Source organism: Apis cerana, linkage group LG1, assembly GCF_029169275.1.
Source record: "Apis cerana isolate GH-2021 linkage group LG1, AcerK_1.0, whole genome shotgun sequence".
In the NCBI taxonomy this organism is placed as follows: Eukaryota; Metazoa; Arthropoda; class Insecta; order Hymenoptera; family Apidae; genus Apis; species Apis cerana.
The window spans coordinates 17,926,069-17,946,246 of NC_083852.1; the positions used below are offsets into that span (position 1 = coordinate 17,926,069).

General features: G+C 36.6%; 1 protein-coding gene across 1 annotated transcript in view; it reads left to right on the top strand.

The window, feature by feature from the left end:
• Positions 1 to 20,178, top strand: part of LOC133667817 (muscle-specific protein 300 kDa-like) — a 29,323-nt gene that overhangs the window by 7,168 nt on the left and 1,977 nt on the right. The window contains exons 3-13 of the mRNA XM_062087260.1: positions 54 to 750; positions 908 to 1,207; positions 1,291 to 2,247; positions 8,330 to 8,632; positions 12,566 to 12,823; positions 14,868 to 17,594; positions 17,709 to 17,893; positions 18,014 to 18,052; positions 18,223 to 18,729; positions 18,931 to 19,174; positions 19,725 to 19,780. Of these exons, the coding sequence (XP_061943244.1) occupies positions 54 to 750; positions 908 to 1,207; positions 1,291 to 2,247; positions 8,330 to 8,632; positions 12,566 to 12,823; positions 14,868 to 17,594; positions 17,709 to 17,893; positions 18,014 to 18,052; positions 18,223 to 18,729; positions 18,931 to 19,174; positions 19,725 to 19,780 (6,273 nt within the window). The remainder of the gene's footprint in view (positions 1 to 53; positions 751 to 907; positions 1,208 to 1,290; positions 2,248 to 8,329; positions 8,633 to 12,565; positions 12,824 to 14,867; positions 17,595 to 17,708; positions 17,894 to 18,013; positions 18,053 to 18,222; positions 18,730 to 18,930; positions 19,175 to 19,724; positions 19,781 to 20,178) is intronic.

A 20,178-nucleotide genomic window follows, 5' to 3' on the forward strand; every position in this document is an offset into this window, starting at 1 on the left:
GAGTTTATACTTTTCATTTTTCTTTTTTTTTTTGTTTTTTTTTTCTCCAATAGATTAATCGAGGAACAACGAAAACATCTAAACAATGTAATCGAGCTCGAGACATCCACGAAATGGAAGCTCGAAGAGCTGGATAAATTAGAAAATATGAATCAATGTCACATGTGGAAAACCGCGTCGTTGCTCACTGTATCTCACGAATTGTTGCGGGATTATCCTGGAAAGCACATTCCGGAAGAGACTTACGCGGCTCACGAGATGACTAAGATAATCGAGCATGAGATATGCATCGAACGTGAACGACTTCTTCAGCTACTCGCCTTGGCCGAAGAATACGAGCAAACTTTGCGAGAATTCGCACAAATCACCGAGATCGCAGAAAACTTATTAGAGAGTCCTATCTCGGTGATGAGTTTGGAACATTTGCAGGAGGAGATGCAAAAACACAGAAAATTCTTCGTGAATTTGAATCATTGTCGAGGAATCTTGGAATCATTGGAAGGCAATCTTGATCCAGAAACGAGAACCAAATACTCGGATCTTCACGAAGAGCTGCACAGTAGGGCTATATCGTTGTTAGATCAGGCCGCATCTAGAGCTCAGCAAATGGCTCTTGCAGCATCCAGATGGATTCTTTTGGAACAAGGGGTGAAGGAGGAGAGAGGATGGCTACAAGTTGCTCATCAACGAGTACCTGATCTTCAAACAGTCACGTCGTCCGATTACGATCAATATATCTCATTGTATCAGGTTAATTATAATATCATTTTTACAATAAATCAGAAGTAAAGAAATAGTAGCTCGTATTTTTGAAATAATTTCATTTGCTTTTTACAATAATACAATATTTGATATATTAATTTTCATTGGCAGAAGAGATATCAACAAATTCTTTCTTTTCTTCCAGTCTCTGGCAACGGATGTTGCAACGCATCACGCAAGACTTATTCAGCTTTTGAACGTAGCGCGAAGTCTCGAGGAACTGGTGAACATCGAGGATCCCGAGGATCGTTACGGAGAAGCTTTAGATGTGATCGTAAAACTTGAAGATAACGTGGAATCGTCATTAAGGAAATTGCTATCATTCAAAGAGAGTTGGGTTAATCAAGAAATGTTGATGAACCGATTGGAGAATTGGATGACATTGGTGGAGAAAGAATTGAACAATTTGCGTGATCCTTTAGGGGGTCACATACGTCAATTCTGGGTGAGTAATAAATGAAATTCTTAATTAATTTATAAAATTCAAAATATCTTTATTTTACATCAAATATTTTGTTTTCTTATTAGGAATTGAAAGCGCAATACGAGGTGCACAATAATATTCGAGAGGAGGCTAACAACAGTTTCGAGCAAGCCCTGAGAATAATTCCCTTATCGGATGAAATGTTGCAAAGACAGTTCCATTGCGAGCTTCAAGATCGCTGGAACGATGTGACCCAACAGATCAATACCATCCAAGAACAAGTGACTCGAAACATCTCTTCCGAAGAGATATCATCCAACGAGAAATTAAAATTACTCGAGAGAGAATTGAACGAGTTACGAGTAACGATCGATGGATTCCACGGTGTTTTGAAGACGGAGGAGGAGCTGGATCTTTACATCGAACGCTTGACAGTCTTGTTCGACAGGATCTGTTTGATCCAAGACGAATTAGGTCGCTTAGGTTTACTTCCTGTGGCGGAGAGCGAGAAGGTCGGTGTATTGCTGTCCTCGGCTCGCCGAATAGAGAGTCAAATCAGCGAGGAATTGGATGCAGCGCAGTTGCTTAGGGAAAGGCTTCAGGCAATTCAGCGTGGCCTCAGCCGTATTAGAAAAATCCATCAACGGCAATCATCTATATTGGATCAATGCGAGGGAAGCGAACGACAGGGAAGTGACGTGGTCGCAGCTGCCGTGGATCGATGTCAAACGGTAGCTGACGAGCTTGCGGTCTTGTGGCAGGATATTATGGGTCTCAGACAATTATTGCACACCCTGCCCACCGTGATGAGAGTCTCGGTTTCTCCAGTCAGCGTAGAACGAGACATTTCGAATCTTCAAGATGCTCATACCGATCTGGAATCCAGATGCTCGAGATTGTTGGCGTTATTGAAGAACAGACTTGCTCTGTGGAGAAGATTTGAAAAACAGTTGGAAATGGTGCAGCAATCGGTTCAGGAGGCTGATTACATGATGGAATTGTTGACCGTGCAAGGATCTGTCGATTACGACAGGTTGCTGAAAGCTACCGAAAGGCTAGAGGTAAGTTTTAATTTTTATATCGATTGTGGAAACGCGATGGTATAACGATTCTCGATAGATTCTTACGTCACGCGAACTAATTTCGGTTAATTAAAGAAGAATTCTCTAATCGAGTGGATTCACGATGCCGGTGAAACGATTCGAGGTATCCAAGATTTACAATATACGCCTCGTTCCACTCGTATATTCGAACATTCCTTGAAAGTCTCTCGGAATGCGTTAAAACTTGCACAAGTTTGAATAATTAACCTAATGGTATCGACCGGCCTGCTTTCTCGCGCCCTCGACACTTTCAATCGTTGCGAGGAACTAGTGCCTTTATATTCTTTGTAGACGATAAATCAAGTAAATATTCCAAAATTTACATATCACATTATCTATCAATATCCTTATCATATAAGAATAATTTTCTTACATTCAAAACATATAGAAAATTTGAAAAAAAAAAAAAAGAAAAAAATAAAGTTCATAAAACGTAAATCATCCTTCTGCACGAATACAGCAATGCAGATTTAAATATAGTACAAATATCAAATTTAAAAATATATTGAGATTAAAAAAAGGATTCTCCGTACAACATTATAGGCAATCGATCGATCGATATTCTTACCAGAAGACGCATTTTTCTCCGCGATTACTTCCATCGAGTACAAAGGAAAGAGCGCGGTCTTGCTTTGCGCATGTGCGTCGCCACTTATGGCGTTATCGGGGGTCGTCGTATCAATCAGTAGCACGAGTGCCGGCGTTGCGTACACATCTCTCGCGCGGGATTTCAACGATCTTGTTCCTTCGTTCAGTGATCGACGATATTTGACCAGTGTCACACGAGTGCCTGTTTTTATAACGCTTAATCGCTTCCTGGATTGACAAATCTGGAAATATCGGGCCGTATACCGTGGAATTTTGTTGATATTCGTGAAATGAAGAAGAATGAAGAACTGCGGTGACCCGATCCGTGTGAAAAATCGACGAAACGATCGAGGCAGACGATTGCTGCAGACGGTCGAGCATGTTTGCGCTCGATACATCGAATCGGCTGATCGGAAGTAAGGATTGAATATTCATTAAATACAGAATATTTGAATTATTAAATAGGAAATGGATTTAAAACATTGGAACTGTTACATTAAAATGCGTAATAAGAATTTTGAATGTTACTTTAAAGACATTTTATCTTTATTGCTCTTTTTTTTTGTTTGATTTAATACTGATAAGAGATATACGTAACGATGGAATGATAAAAATAAAATAATGTAAAATTTGTGGAATTTTGTTTCTTCGTCGTATTCTGCGTGTCATAATTCGTTGTACACACAAATAGAAACACTGCGTGTCGAGGAAAGTAATATATACAAATATACTAAAACAAATAACTAGTTTCAAAAAAAACATGGTAAACATCTGTGCTTGAAATAATAATTTCTAGTTTCGGCAGAAGAAGAAAGAAAATATCATAGATAAATTGTGAACATAACTAAAAATAATTAGTCGCGTTTAAAAAGTGCCAATTCCTATTACGTGGAATTAAAATGCTATGATTATTTCATCACAGAATAAATATAATAATCGGCAACAGGTCGGGCCAAATGAATCGTCCTTCAAATATCGAGTTATCGCGCATAATACCTCATTTACATTTCTCACAAGAGACGACAATTTCGTAAAATTCTTTCATTTTGTTATATTCATATATTTAATAAACAGTTACGAAAAAAGAAGTAATTCAATATAAAAAAAAAAAAGCAAAAGGAAGAAGTATTTAATAAAAAAATTTAACTTAATTTACTTCCTTTTTTCCTTTATACTCTGTTACGTTAAAGCAAACACAATATTTACTAACAATTACAAACATTCAAATATTCAGAAAGAAACAATATAATACGTCAAAATAACACGAATGTTCAAACATTTCCGATATCGCAATAAACACGTGAAAAATATACGCAATGAATATAATATAAAGACGAAAAAAACGAGGATGCAGACACTCACTAATCTAAAATAATGTAATTATACGATGACACAAATGTAACGGATGGGATAAATGACGCAGTGATATGATAATATGTAAACTGCCCACGTGGTAAAGCACAGAAAAAATCAATATTTATTTTCTTTTCTTTTACGTACAACGATTGTTTCCAATTAAATTTCAGTTTTCTAAATTTTTCACGAATTTATATATTAAAACGTGATGATATCGTTTAACAGCGTTTAATCGTGCATTTTTATGCTTGCTTTTATTATTCCGCGCGCAATCAATCGTCGTTGTCTGCGTTCACTGTGACTAAACTATTTTTGGTAAGAAAATATCGTGAATACTTTCTCTTTATTGCATTTTTTTTTAATATTTATCTAGCTATTGTCAATTGATATCATCATAGATGATCTACAGTTTTTGGATGATATTATTCAATTTTAAAATATATTTTATTTTAAATTAAATTTAATATTCAAAATTTTATTAATCTAATTTAAAAGAAAGAAATATTTTGTAATCTATTATATAATCAATTATATAAATATAATTGACCTATGATGCAATATAGTTAATGAAGTTATATCTAGAAGAATTTTATTTAAATTACATATATATTTTTAATCAGAATATTTAAAAAAATCAATTATATAAATATAATTGACCTATGATGCAATATAGTTAATGAAGTTATATCTAGAAGAATTTTATTTAAATTACATATATATTTTTAATCAGAATATTTAAAAAAAACTATTTCTTAAGAGAAATTATCTTAAGTATTTTACAAGCATTTAAAGCGGAAGCTGCAGGCTAGCCGCAACTTCCTGTTCCGTTACTTATCACGATTCCGCGCCCACATTTCCAAACAGAGCAGGCCGATGTATTCAGTAACTTCCGACCTATAAAAAATGAGACGATTGACTTAAAATTGACAAGTGCACCATCGCTTTCCATCGTGATCGCTCGAAATAGATACAAGACGAGTGTCAATTATGCGAATTAATTACGTTTCAAGTTTCGATCGTCATTTTATTTTTCAATTAAAAGAAACGGTAATGATTTGCAAAATTGTATTACTTAAAAGATAGTAAAACGTGTTACGAGCATTAAATTGGAACAAATTTCTTTCGTTACAAGTTCCAAGTGTAATTTGTGCACGAAACTTAACAGTTCCTAACTAAACAAAACTTAGAATAACTTCACTTCGGTCTAGTATTAAATTAGCTAAATTTCTCACTGAACATAGAATACATAAAATTAAGGGGTTTAGTGAGAAAGAAGCACTCGCGTGAAAACAATTTTTATTTTTTCGATCTGTCAGTTAATTTTTACAATATAATACAAGAATATATTTCTATTATTACGTATACATATTTACATTTGATGGAAGGAGTTTATAATTCTTCGATAATAAAAAAATAAAAAAAACGAAAACTTAATTCGGCAAATTCAAAATATTTATTGGAAAAGATGTCCACGTTTAATTTCCTTGCAGACTTATAAATCTTTGGTTGTTTTCACGTAAAATAAGAGTTTCTAAATTTAGAGGCTTACAAAGTATCGTGCAGTTTATGGTGTCTGTGCATTCTATCAGACAGTGAAGCGTGATGGAAATGAAAAGAGACAAGAGCTCGAAAATATCAACGAAGAAATAGGCTGAGTAAAAAATGTCATCATCAATAATAAAAAATATAAAATATAATAAAAACGAGTTTCGTAGACAAAATTCAATGATACTTGCCACATATTTTAACTATTGTTTAAAAAATAATTACGATTACGAACATGGAATTTTCTCAGAATAATTATTTCTCATAAAACTCTAAACCTGTAAACTTACGATATTGTTGCATGTGGTAATTCTATTCTGCCAGGCTGTTCAATTACAAAATGGCTGAACAAAATCGATAAATAAATTGCTCGAAGTAACGCGAGGTTTCACAGTATCGAGAGAGACGCATTGGCAGAGATTCGATTTCCGTTTACGGTTTCGCCGGAAAACCGTCAGCCAGGTGAACGAACTCGAGTACACGACACAAAATTAGTCCAACCACGCTCTGACCGAATTCGAGACGCGGGCCTCGAAACGTGCTCTCTAGTCTCGTGACTCAAAATTATTTATAGTACGTATTTAAGGGAAACCGGCATGTGCATTCTTTGACTAATACCAACGATCTACACCCGGATACTACGATACGATGGTGCGAATATCGCGTCGATCTTACATTCTTCGAGATGTACGAGCATCCGGACCATTAGATCTTTACAACGAGTTGAAATATCAAATCGAATTGAAATTCTTCAAGAAGAGATTTCTATTTAAAGAATATGTCATTAGACAATATTAGAAGAATATTCTATTTAAATAATTCACTCTCGTAGAAAATCGTTCTTTTCTTCTGTTCTGAATACAATGGGCATTATCATTGGAAAAAATTTATAATTTTCGTTACGAAAATGACAAGTCATGATTTAATATAGGAACAATATTTCTTGAAATATATATATAAATATTGAAGTTTTGATTTTTGTAAGAATTAACATTAACAGAAAAATTTAAAAATGATTACACGGCGACAAGATGTCAGAGATTTTCTATTTGCCAACTATTTGCCAACATCCATCTGTAAAGTCTGCAGAAAGAAAGGCTGTAATTTCTTTTTACGTAATAACTAAAAAAGTTACGTAGTAAGTTAGTTAATTTTAAATATTATTTGCGTAAATATTTATTCAAATGGATAAAATATGTTAACGTATGTAATTATGAATGACGAAAGAGAATTAAGAAGCGATCTTCCGAAGGTCTTAAGTTAATCGGTTAAATAGTCGTAATTAAACGAAAGATTATCGGCCAACGCATTTATCGTTCAATTATTTATTTCGACAAAACAATGAAACAATTCTTTTCTTCTTTTCAAAATTTATTATCCCTATTTTCGATATTATATAACAACTTGACAATTCTACGTGATCAAAAGGAATAAAGGCGAGAACCTCCTCGTATCGATGTAAAATATCACGGGTCGTACGTCACAGATAATTTTAATCATTAGTAATAAGCATGAAACGCGTGCAAAGTGTATTTTCTTTGGTTAGTATGTTTGTTCTATCAAGCAGCCGATATACGATGAAATCACTATGCGAACAAGTTATCCTCGGTTATCTTAATATTTTCTGTATTAATATACAGATATATCGTAAAAAATAAAGAATTGCTGCAAGATGAAAATAAGAAGAATTGAACGAGAAGACGGTTAATCGGCTGTACAAAATCAATTAAAGTTTCATTAATAGAACCCTAAGACAGATAAGAAGAAGCCTCTCTGTGCGAATTCTTTGATGCGTAAAGATAAATAAATTGATTAAACAAACTCGATAATGCGCTTAATTGATATATCGATTCCAATAAAAAGAAAAAAACATCGATATGATATAATTCTTCTTTTCATCGATTTTTCCTTGGAAATTAATCTCTAATAAATAGAGATACATTGTTCGATACTGATGTAACGGACTGAAAAAGCTCGAGCTACCATTAACAAAATGTTTTCCTTTCAAGTCATGCACAACGTTGATACATTGAACGATCTAAATTGGGAGTATTGTTGATTTAACGGGGAAATTTCTTGAATCGAATTGACTTCGAAAGGCACAGCCGAGATTCCAAGAATCTCAAGAAATAGAAAGGAAAATGGTGCACGGAAATGTAATTATAAAAAATCAGAGAATAATTCCTTCATCAAAATCGCTTTCTTTCTTATAAATCGTTAATAAATTTATAATATATAATAATAAGATGACGTATCTTTATATTCGAAGACAGTTCTCTGTTATTCTTTGAAACATTCTTTTTCAAAGATAGAAATATTTAATATCCATGAGAACCGAAATATTCAACGTAATATGAACTTTTTATCAAAGAAGAATTCTTTTATATCTCTCATCGATATTTCACAATTGAATTCATTCAACGCTCGAATTTAATAATTCGGAACGAGAACGAAAAGAAACGAAGGCTCGAACAAAAACGTTAATGCGTACGATATATGATGTGTGTAAGTGTATGGGTTGTGAAAAACCGAGATATTTTATCTGTTGCAGGGTCTCAGCGGTGATTTGGGTGCGCGAGAAGTTCTCATTGGCGAATTGCGAGAAGCTGCCGAACCTCTGCGGGAGGGTTGCGCTGCAGAGGTCCGCGAGAAGGTCGAAGCGGCGGTAAATGAGGCCGTTCAGGCCTGGGAGGATACCAGGGCCGAATTAGATGCCCTTTGTACCAAGTATCAGCACGCGTGCAGATTGTGGCAACAGTACAAAGACTCGAGTGCTGCGGTTAAGGCCTGGGTGGACACGCAAATGGACAGCGTCGCCAATCTCCCACCTGAAGAGGCCGTCAAACACATCAAGGTATCGTAAATATTTTCAAAAATTTACACATATGTCCGATAGCATATGGATCGAGTACATTGTAAATATTTTTAAATATTTTTCATAAAAAAATTCAATTAAGAGAGAAAAAGGGGAAATAACAGGTTTCCTTGGATTCTATTTGAAATTTCATTTTTATTATATATTATATATTTTCATATTTTAAGAAAAGAAAAAGATTTGAGAGTACATTGAGCATAAAATCTATTCGAAATAATATTCCAAAGTATTATTTATAATTTAACATCCAAATCCAAAGCAATATTATATAGTAATAAGATATGTAATTTTACGAAACATTTAAAATTCAAACACATCTCTTTTATATCTCTTTTACATTTTACATTACGTACTTACATATACATATATATTTTCATCGCTCTGAACCAAAGCTTATTTCCCATAAACTCTTTCATCCTCAAAGAATTGCATTCATAAATATTATCCATTGAAAGTATCACTCTCACTTACTGATTATTTATTTGACTACTTGGTTGAGTGGTAAAACAATAAACGATGATACAAGTTTTATCTAACCAAGAGGAGGAGAAACATGAGATAGAACCTTATCATGAAAATGAAAAAAAAGATTTGAGCGAAAGAGATTGAGAATTGAGAGAGAAAAAAAAACAAGAAAAGGCGTAGATGAAAATGGAAAGTTTCTATAAATCTATATATAACATTCGAGTCATCGGATTTGAAAGCTCGTAATTCTTTGTAATTCTCGGATAACCGAAAATTCGTATTATCTTTGTTGCAATTTTTATACCGATCTATTGTGTTTCAACTGATTTAGAGTCGATTGGTTGGTTTGAGAAGCGTGACTCATCTGTGACCTGCTTAATGGGTATTACCATAAGAAAAGTGGTCATGGGAAGTAAACTCTCAAGGCAAACATAATAAAATTAGTCAAACATATTGAAATGTTAAACGAATGTAAATGTAAAGAAATAGCGAGTAATTCCAAACATCTTCAATTCTTATAGATATCTCGAATATCTATTATAATTATAATCTATTATAATCTCTATAATTTGTGAATCAATTTCAAACAACAGAATTCTCGAGTGCTTTGCTCATTATTATTTCACGTTAATATAAAGTGGTTCAAAAATATTTATATACGACATTACGATATAATTTCTCATTCGTATGCATTATCGAATCATATACAAAATTCTTCTTCCAAAGATCATTCCAAATTGATCGAAGCAAAATTATTCAAACAAAATTAAATAAAAATATTTTCGATAAAGAAAGAAAAAAGAAACAAAAGACGTGACTTCATCGCTATGACAAAAAGAAAAAAATCTTGGAACAAAGCTGTTTGTGACTCAAAACGTCAGCGTCTATCCCTTGAATGGAAGGTTCGGGGTAGTGTCATCGTCCCCACCACGCCTATAGTGCAGCACGTAGAGAAGAGACGATTCACCCTACGCAAGTGCGCCGAAACATGCGAGGGTAGGTCGTTGAAATACGGGGCAACAGAGTCTATCCCCACTCGGTTCTCGGGGTATGCGCATCGATCCTCGAAGACGAGGACGCCAGTCTGGTCCAGAGCGTCGGGACGCTTGTTTCTCCTCTCTCGTATCTATCTATCTACACGAGATATTATTCGCATCTCCCAATCCAACGTTTCCACCAGTTATTTTTATCGCGGCGAGACGACCGATAAAAGAGATTCATCAAACGCGTAAACACGGTTTCGAAAACAGCGGTTCGCGCGATTATGCGCGAACTGTGGACGGTGGCTGGTGATCGTAGCCAGTTTCCGGTTAATCAAAAATTCGAAGCATGTGTTCCAAGTCGGGACAACACGTGCCTTATCTGTTTCGTCTTCTTTTGTCGATTCGTTGATACGCGAGTGATGTATGCGTGACGCGTTATGAAAAATAGGAATGAACGGTGACCTAAATTAAGAAACATGTGCACGCCCGAGGAATTAAAGGTACGATCGGAGGAAGAATTCTGCGATATCGAAAGTGTCCTGTTAATCTGTACAATACGGATATCGATTTTTCTTCGTTACTCTTGGACATTGGAACGTTACGCACGGTGATGTTGTTTTTACTTCGATTTAAATTAATTTTTGATTGGAATTGATATAATATAATACCGTTGTTTTTAATTGAATGGTTAAAATTCACATAATAATGTAGCTTTTAACGTAAATTGTACTTGTTTTTCTTTGAAATTTATATCGTGATAATGTCAACAATTTTAATTTTTACTTGTTTAAATTTTACATATTGATAGTATTGTGTTTGTATTGGTAATAATGAGATTTTTTCTTAATATATTAAATATAATTCATGTGTAAGGTGTGATTCTATTTACGAGCTTACCACCGTCGATAATATAATACATAGCATATCCGATGCGTGGGATAATTTTGTGTCGGAACTGAATAATCCGGTGCACGTGTGATGCAACGAACTGGAATAGAATTTCTGCGTCTTTATGCATGACACTGTGTTCTAATCTAACTAAATTGCAGTTTTCATTCGACGTTTTAACGTAATATATTGCCAAGTTCTTATCGAAAGCAATTATGCGACTGTTATCAAATTGTCACATATTTTGATTCTTATATATAATTATATATAATTGTCAAAACTAATTATATCGGTGAATAGTATCGAAAAAATTCGTTTTAATTTTACACGAAAGATAATAATTTTACGTTAAAAAGATAATAATCATTAACGTATAATGTACAAATGTAAAAAGTGTGACCGATGGTATCAAATCTCATACTCGCTCCATTTTTCTTTTCTTTCTTTTTTTTACGATATTTCCTCTCTATATCTCTTTCTTATTGTAACTATACATCATTCGCGTATTCTTCTTTATACACTGGTGTCTCTTTGTGCTCACTGCTGGTCAAAAATGAATTTCGAATTTCAAAAAGGATAGTATCACACGGACAGTATCACTCATCAATCAATTTCCTTATCTTCAGTTTTATTTTTCGAGCAATAACAAACGTCTATTTCTAGCTTGTAGAGTCAACTCTCCTATCTTTGACGTGTATTTAACAGGTTACCGGAATTCAGCAACGAGCACGAAAGTATGATAACAGCTCAAAACTGTTAAAACACTCTGTTTAATCATCGTGTTTCTAATTACCGGTAATTCGGTAAGACAGGAGTATAGATAAAAACTAATACATTTGTATCGTTTTTTATTTAATGTTTGTTCACCAAGTATAAGAAGAATATGAAGAAATTTCATTTGCAACTCAAATAGACGCATCGAATATTCATAATCATTCCGATCCAAGTTTCTCTTTCATTTAAACTCAATCACATCAAAATCATTGATTTAAATAAATTTGTAATCTCTCGTTCACACTTAGTTTAAAAAATACTCATCACGAGAAATCGCAGATTTGATTTAGACTTCTTTACATATACACATAAATATTTCACATACGTCTCTTTCTCAATATTTACGTGAATATCACGAAATAAAAAAGAACTAAAAGACTTTGTCTTAAGAAATGTATCCTATGTTTATCATTATTAATTCCTTCTTAGCCTAAATTTCTCAAGTCATAAACTCAGGTAAACATATTAACCCTTTTCAAACAGAGTGAATCATCCGATCCTTTCTTATTACTTCAAGTTTCCGAAACATTTGAAAAGCTTATAATACACTTCTCGTCATTCATAAAATCAAGCATTTCAAACTCTTTCTAATATAATAAAAATGAAAATTATTTAAGAAGTCAAATCCAATAATTACACTTCAATCGTCAACTATATTATGAAACCCAAATAAAAAGTTGCTTCGCATACTTTTCACGGCTTTATATGAATACCATTACATAAAAATACCGATTCCACAGTTACGAAAGGATTAAAAGCGTCCAGATCATGGAGCCTAAGAGGTTATTTCACTTTTCGACAGGTTTGCGAGGAGACGATGGCGGAGCACAAGGAAAGATTGGCGGAGCTTCAAGGCCTGGTGGCACAAATCGCGTCGGACGTCGGGTTGGACGCGAGTGGACCGTTGCACTGCGAAGTGGAGGCACTTGGACAACGTCTCGAGGATATCCGTGAAACGTTATCGTGCCTCGCGGATGCGGCGCACGCCCGCGCCCTCAACCAGGAGCTCGCACGTGGTGATTTATGTCAGACGAAAAGTTTCCTGGATTCGGTCCAACAGGCAAGTAAATTACGTAATCCTTCCTTTTTATTTCTTTCCTTTCTTTTTCTTTCTTTTATCTTATCTAAAAATGCTGCCTACTTCAACCAGGGACATTTGGTTTTTCCTTTTTCCATTTCGAGTCGATCCTGTTTGCGTAACGTGTAATGGGTAGATAGAATTTAACGAGATTTTTTTTCCAAGTTCCTTTTATCGAAACAATAGTCTAAGAATTTTATAATAAATACTTTTTGTACAGTAGACAAATACTTAACGGTATTAAATAATTCATTAAATATTAGAATCGTGTAATTTATTATTAGTGCTTTCTGGTCTGAAAATACAATTATTATTAAATGATAATTTAAATTAAATAATAATTTTGGATTATGCATTCGATGAAAAACAAATCTTTAGAAAATTTGGACGGGAAGTTTCGTCAATATTTGACTCTATGCTATGGATATCGTGGAAAATTTATTGACACGTGCGCTTAATACTGTATGGTATGCGGTATCATACGTGATTATTTAAATTAGACATTACTACGGACAAACGGTTTAACGATTCTTCCTCGACAAAAGTTACTATACGACATTAGAATTTGAATGAAAATCGTTTTGAATTTCAATATCGGAATATAAAAAATAGTAATAATAAGCAATTGATCCAATTTCTAATTTCATATTTATATAAAATATTCAATATAAAATATTGAAAATTTCGATTTTTAAATAAAAGTAAAAAATTAAAGATAAAACCATCGAATCGGTAAACTTGAGAATTCATTGATTCGAGACACAGAACGTGAATTAACGTAGTGCGCAGTCTGAATTCCATAGGGCGTGTTTCTGAGAAACGAGTGTTCTAAAGTAGTTTTACACTCACAGAGGTACAGAGCATGTGCTTTCTTATTCTGGCCTTCGAGGATTCATCTGGAAGCACAACATATTTCAGCTCGAAGCATGCTCGCGAAACCTTACAGATTCTACTTTCTTTCTACAACCTATTTTTTTCTACAACCGTGTATTTCGATAGCTTACACAAATATAATGGTATGCGACAAAATATTAATTCATCTTTCGATCCGATATACCTAACTCTTCTCTCCGCTTAATTTTTCAACAATCTCGTTCTCCAAATTTTCGAGTGTCCCAAAAATATCCTAGATCACATGCTAGAGGATATATCAACTAGACAGCTATTTTTATTATCGCGCAAGGCTAAGCCCTAGTAGAAGGAAGAAGCGTATTCGAGCGAACGAAAGAATCTTGGTTGAATGATAGCTCGGATTCGTTTGAAATTTAAAAATAAAAAATAAAAAGTCCGCGGGATTATAGAACTGTCTATCAAGGTGATTCCTCCTGTGTATCATTGTACACGCGTCCGTCAGTTTCCGGCGTGGCTATTGGTGCTTGGCACAGGCTCGATCATTATACCTCGCACGCGCGTTTATATTTTAATCGCGGTAGTTCCGAAACACTTCGTTGTGTCAAGGCCGAAGGGCTTGAGCCCGGTAGTGGCAATTACATCAGTCACGAAATCCGCAACAGCTGGATCCGGCCGTGCACCCTCTCGGCTCGAAACTTTCGCCCCTAGACAATGAAGGAATGCGGGACCTCGATTGCGCATCACCGTTTCCGATCGAATACGACCACCCTGTGGATCGTCCATGATGACTCGTCGGTTGTCGATGGAAATATCCAAGGACACGGGTTAGGGAACTTCAAAGGCAGGCAAAATAGATGGATAAAGACGAAGTGGAGCGCACTCGAGATAAGACGGGAGAATTGAGATGATTTACCCTCGTCAATTTGTACGCTCTTTTTTGTTCTTGGAAGTATTCTTTTCTTATGAAGTACCTAGGTTCTTTGTGTGAAATAAATTCATTGCTTTAAACAATTCCTCTACTGCAATATTCACGAAAATGAAGAATTAAACTACGTTTTAATTTTGCTTCGTTATTATTTATCCTTCATCGAAAATAAATTAATCGATCTGAAGAAATGAAGAGTTCTCCGTTGTTCATCGAACTTATTTTACAAGATCTCTTCTCTTTCTCCAGAGCCTCACCGCGGTGGGTCAAGGCGAGTCGAAGGAACAACTGGAACTCCTCCGCAACCATCTTCTTGCGCTCACCTGCACAGAACCGCAGCTACAATCAATCAAGGAACGCAGCCTGGAGGTAACGACGCAAGAACCGTCGGTTGTCGAAGTGTTGAAACTGTGGCAGAAGGTCTTCAGAGAAACCTTCCAACAGTATCACCGGTTGTCGGCTCTTCTAGTCAAAACGCAAGATGGTGCCACTGCCTTGAAACTTTGGCAGGAGTACTTGTTCTATGTACAAGATTTCCTGTCCAACGATGTTCCCGGCGACTATAACGGTTTGTCGGAACACAGGAACCTCTGCGAGGTTCATCAGAATCTCCTGACCGATCAACAGAATCTCATTCTCACGGTTCGAGCGGAAGAGGGAAGTAATCTATCGAAAACCGAGCAGTTCAACATTCTGACGAACCAGCACAACGAAACTCTGGCTAAAATAATGGAGAGGCACGCGGCTGTACGCGACAGATTGGCTGCGTGGGATCGGTACAAATTGGATCAGAGTAAACTCTTGTACTGGCTGAAGGAAATCGAAAGAGAACGAAGCCAGTTACGCTTCAGATTCATCCAAATACAGAGGTTGGACGAAATTCTCCAGAGGATAGAGTCGTTGCTGGAGAAGATACCCGAAGGCGAAGCCCAATTGGAATCTCTGCAGAGGCAACAGGAGACACTGCTAGTCAAATGCGATGAGGCATTAGCCGTGACCATTCACAGGGATCACGCAGCCAGCGTACAAAGAATCAACAATCTGAGCTCCAGCCTGGAGATGTGGAGGGATCACATCCCGAGGATACAGAAACGATACAAGGAGTACGAGGAAAAGGCGAAGGAAATTAATAGTTCGTTCACGGAGATCGGTCAAGCTTTCAGTACAGCGTTTCACTCGAGTCCTGCTAGTTTGACGAGGACGAAACAGCAATTGGAATCTGTACACCAGATGCAGAATAGATTATCCTCGATGAGCGTGGATTTAGAATCCTTAGGCGTGATGATACAACAATTGAGAGAGGATCTCAGTCCGACCGATATAAAATCGTTGAACGAACAGCGGGCGCTTTTCCGGCTGCAGCACGAGGATCTGGAACATCAGGCAGCGTTGCTGATATGTAGATTGGAGGAGCGTTGTGGTCTGTACGATCGGTGGAGGGATAGATTAGCCAGGTTACTCGCGTGGATAGGAGAAACTGAGATCAGAATCCAGGATTGTGATTCGCCAAACGAGCCCGAGGAAACTCTTAAAAAATTGGAATGCGAGATACAATCGGATATCGCGTTGAAACAGCGAGAATTATTGTGGATACAGAACACTGGACAAGATTTGGTAGAAGTAGCGGAGGAAGAAGAGAGCGAAAGGTTGCAACGATCCCTGGACGAGTTAAATGAGAGGTGGGATCGATTGGTGGCCATGGGAAAAGCGAGAGCTAGTAAATTGATGGATTTGATGAGGACGATGAGCACGTTGGAGAAGAGGATAAACGAGTTGAGGAGCTGGCTGGCCAGCGTTGAAAGTCAATTGTCGGAAACGTTCGTGGTCGAGGCGATCGAGCAGAGTTGCATCGATAAGAAGCTAGACGATCACGAACATCTTCAGAAAACGATCGAAGCGGAAAGCGGAAATATCGGCGAGGTATTGAATCTCTGCGAGATTCTGTTGAATGACTGTGATGCGTGGAAAACCTCTTTCAACAACGCGATTAAAAGCGGGATGGAAGGTTTGGAGCGTAGGTGGACGACCACCTGCGTGAAATCGGCGGAAAGAAAGGGGAATATCATTCTTGCGTGGAAAATTCTGCAGGAATTGGAGAAGATCAGGTTGGAGCAGGAAGGTTGGCTCGCGGAAACGGACAAAGCTCTCGCGGAATTGGAGAACAACTTGGACGAAGTTTCGAAGGACGAGTCTAAGAAGGCTATCGAGAAAGCGAGAAGTATATCCGAGGACGTAGAGGCGCACGAACCGGTGATCAAGATAATCGAGCAAAACTTTGGACGTTTAGCTAGAACGGGTTTGGAACCAGATAACCTGAAATCGCTTATCAGCGAAACCAGACGGCTTATCGATAAATGGCAAACGTTCAAGCCTCGAGCAAATGCCGTTTTATTGGCTCTCCAGAAAGGGCAGAAGAATTATCGAGATTTTATCACTGTGCACGGCGCAGCGGTCGTTGGACTGACGCAAGTCGACGTTCGATTGACCAGAACGCAACATCTGGCCACGCCGGAACAGAAAGCGTCGATTCGTCGTAGGCTGCAGCAATTGAACGAAATCGAGGAAGAACTTCGCACTCAGAACATCACGTTGCAGAAAGCGGATGAATTGGCGCTTAAAGTTATGCAAGAATGTCATCCGGATGACGTGGCGAATATCCAAGAACTGGTGGACGAGTATCAACTGTTATGGAAGGACATTAAGAAGAGAGTGGCATCGTTAAGAGCGGAAATAGAGGGACAGGAAAAGTCTGAAGTCGACGAGGCTGTGCAAGTGGAAACGTTGAAATTCGAACAGGACAGTGCGGTTCAAGTGGATACGTTGCCTAGATTATTACGAATGACTTCTAGCGACGCATACCTGATGGAATTGGAAGCTGCTCTGGTCGAGTGCAACGATGCATTGGATACGTTGCAATTAGCAATCGCTCCGGATCCTGTTGCTGGACCTGGATTAAATTCGATTGCTAAAAATATCGTAAGTTTAAATATACAAAACAATATTTGATATTCATTTTTTTCTTGTGAATCTAGAAAGACAAAACTTAAATTCTCTATACAAATTTTTGTAAATTTATTTTTTATTCGACAGAGTAAATTAATCGGAAGCTGTCAATCGTCGATCGAGTTGGTTCGTCATTTGCACAGTTTGCTCATAGAAGATGGAAAATTGAGCGCGCAAGCCGCTAAGGCTAACGAGGTGGCTGCGTTAACGGAAAGATACGAAAATCTTCTTATATTGGCGAGAACGCGAGAACAACAAATTAGAGAACTCAGGTAAAATCTTCTTTATATAAAACGAGAACAATTAATCCTCTAACATTATTACACGTTGTATGTATCTGTTTGAAAAAAATCATTAAGTCCATATTAAAATTAGAAATTTTTCGCGCGCAGGTCACCTAACTCCGACGTTTACACCTCTCCTTGCGATCAGTGAGTGTTCCTTTTACACACTAACAATTTCTCATTAACATTCGTTAACGATTCTCGCTTATTTCATACCTGCTTTCCCCGTAGCGAACTGTATCTCTATCTCAGCATATTATTCAAATATATAAGTTAAAAAGAATTTCGTAAAAAACGTGAAATCTTATTATTTACAGCGACAATGGTAGATTAACCTGTCCCCTATGTTCGCGTCGTAACTGGGCCCAACTGGAGAACGATCTTTGGAGGTTGGAAAAATGGCTGGAATTCGCTGAAGGCACCCAAAGCGCGCAACATTCGCCACCTGGCAACATCGAACAATTGGAGGATGTGATACAGGATCACAGAGAATTTGTGCTCGATTTAGATTGTCACGAAAGTATTCTTGCCAGTCTGAACACTGTTGGCGCGCATTTAGCCGATCACACGGAGGAATTGCTTCGAGCAACGCAGCTCAGAGACAGATTAGCCGTTGCGAATACGAGATGGGTGAAAGTTTGCAAAGTAGCTGCACATTGGCAGGAACAATTGCAGACTGCACTAATGTCGAACGAGCAATTCCATCGTATCATAGAGGAATTGGTTACCTGGTTGGAGAAAACTGAAGTCAGTATACGAGCCAGCGAACCGGTCGATCTGACCGAGTCGCCGGAAATTATGACTGCAAAGTACAATAAATTCAGGTATGTCTTTGGGATGTCAAAGAAATAAATCGTATTTTTCGTGTCTAGTCTGTGTTTTTTACGATAACTTTTCAACCCTCAATTTTTTTTTTAATATTAACTATCAAATAATTATACAAATAAATAAAATTATTCGGCAATATATAGCCAGCACATGGTATTAGAAGAAATATTTATCATTAAAAAAATATTTCCTTTCAGGGAATTGAGAAGTGATTTGGAGCGATGCGAGCCTCGAGTTCTGTCGCTTCAAGAGTCAGCCAACCAATTATTGGACGAGAAAGGCGAAACCAGAGCACGCCTACAGGAACTTCGTCTCAGATTGCAGTCCCTTCGACGGTTAACCGGAATATACGCTTTAAAACTAGGAGCAGCCCTAGGGATGGACCCTCGAGACGTTGGACTCGCAGCCACTACCTCTTCTCTCGCTTCCCTTTCACACGATGTAAGCTTCGTTCTATCCTATTCGCCACTTTTTCTCGTTGGAATACTCGAAACGAAGCAAAGTTTCATTAAAGAAAATCTTCGTTGTTTTATTTCCGTAAAGACTCGCTAGCTTCTTCAGAATATTTTCAGGTAACGTTAGTCAGTATCTGAAGCTATTCGCTAGTTCTCGCTTCTTTAATCTTAGCTCCGGTATAGATTTATATTGCACATACATCGTAGGATCACGTTAATCGATATTTGAAACACGAGGCACGAACTATAATAAAAATTCAACGAATATCGAATGCGGAATGACATAACCGTTTAAAATTGTTTTTTATGCTGCCTACGTCTTTCATATTTAATTAAATACGGATATATATTTTTAATCTTTCGTAAATAATTGTACTCTACAATCGTATTATATACGTATGAATACGTATATAATATAAATATAAATAATTTAATTTATATTATAAATTAAAATTTTATTATTTCGTGCCTTGTAATAGTAGTATTCACACGCACAGTACCTTATCGTTTGTGTTTTCTCTTTTATTGTATTGTAGTTGCTCGACGAAGCTGCCTCTGGAACCGTTCAGCCCCACGACGCACCTGGCACACAGTATGTTTTCTTCATTTTCCGTTTTAAGTTCCGAGCTACGTTTTCCAACATATTTCCAAGCCAATTTTTTATAAATAAAATCCAATAAATACGATTATTAATAATGGAGAAATATAATTCTCGATATAAAACGAAAAGCTTGGAAAATTAGCTCAGGCAGATTCCTGAATAGATACAGATCCAGATCATTTTAACACGTTCTCGTCTAACGAATATAAAAATATCGGCTATTTTTTCGTAGAAAGAATTTTGTTTTTTAACTATGATTTTTACCATCAATAAACTATGATCTTTTTAACTTTAACTCCGTGAACGTGTTAAGATTTTTCTATTTTTTAACTCTAATAATTTTCCAACAATTCTATGAAAGAAATATCTTAGCGAATGCGAAATTTACG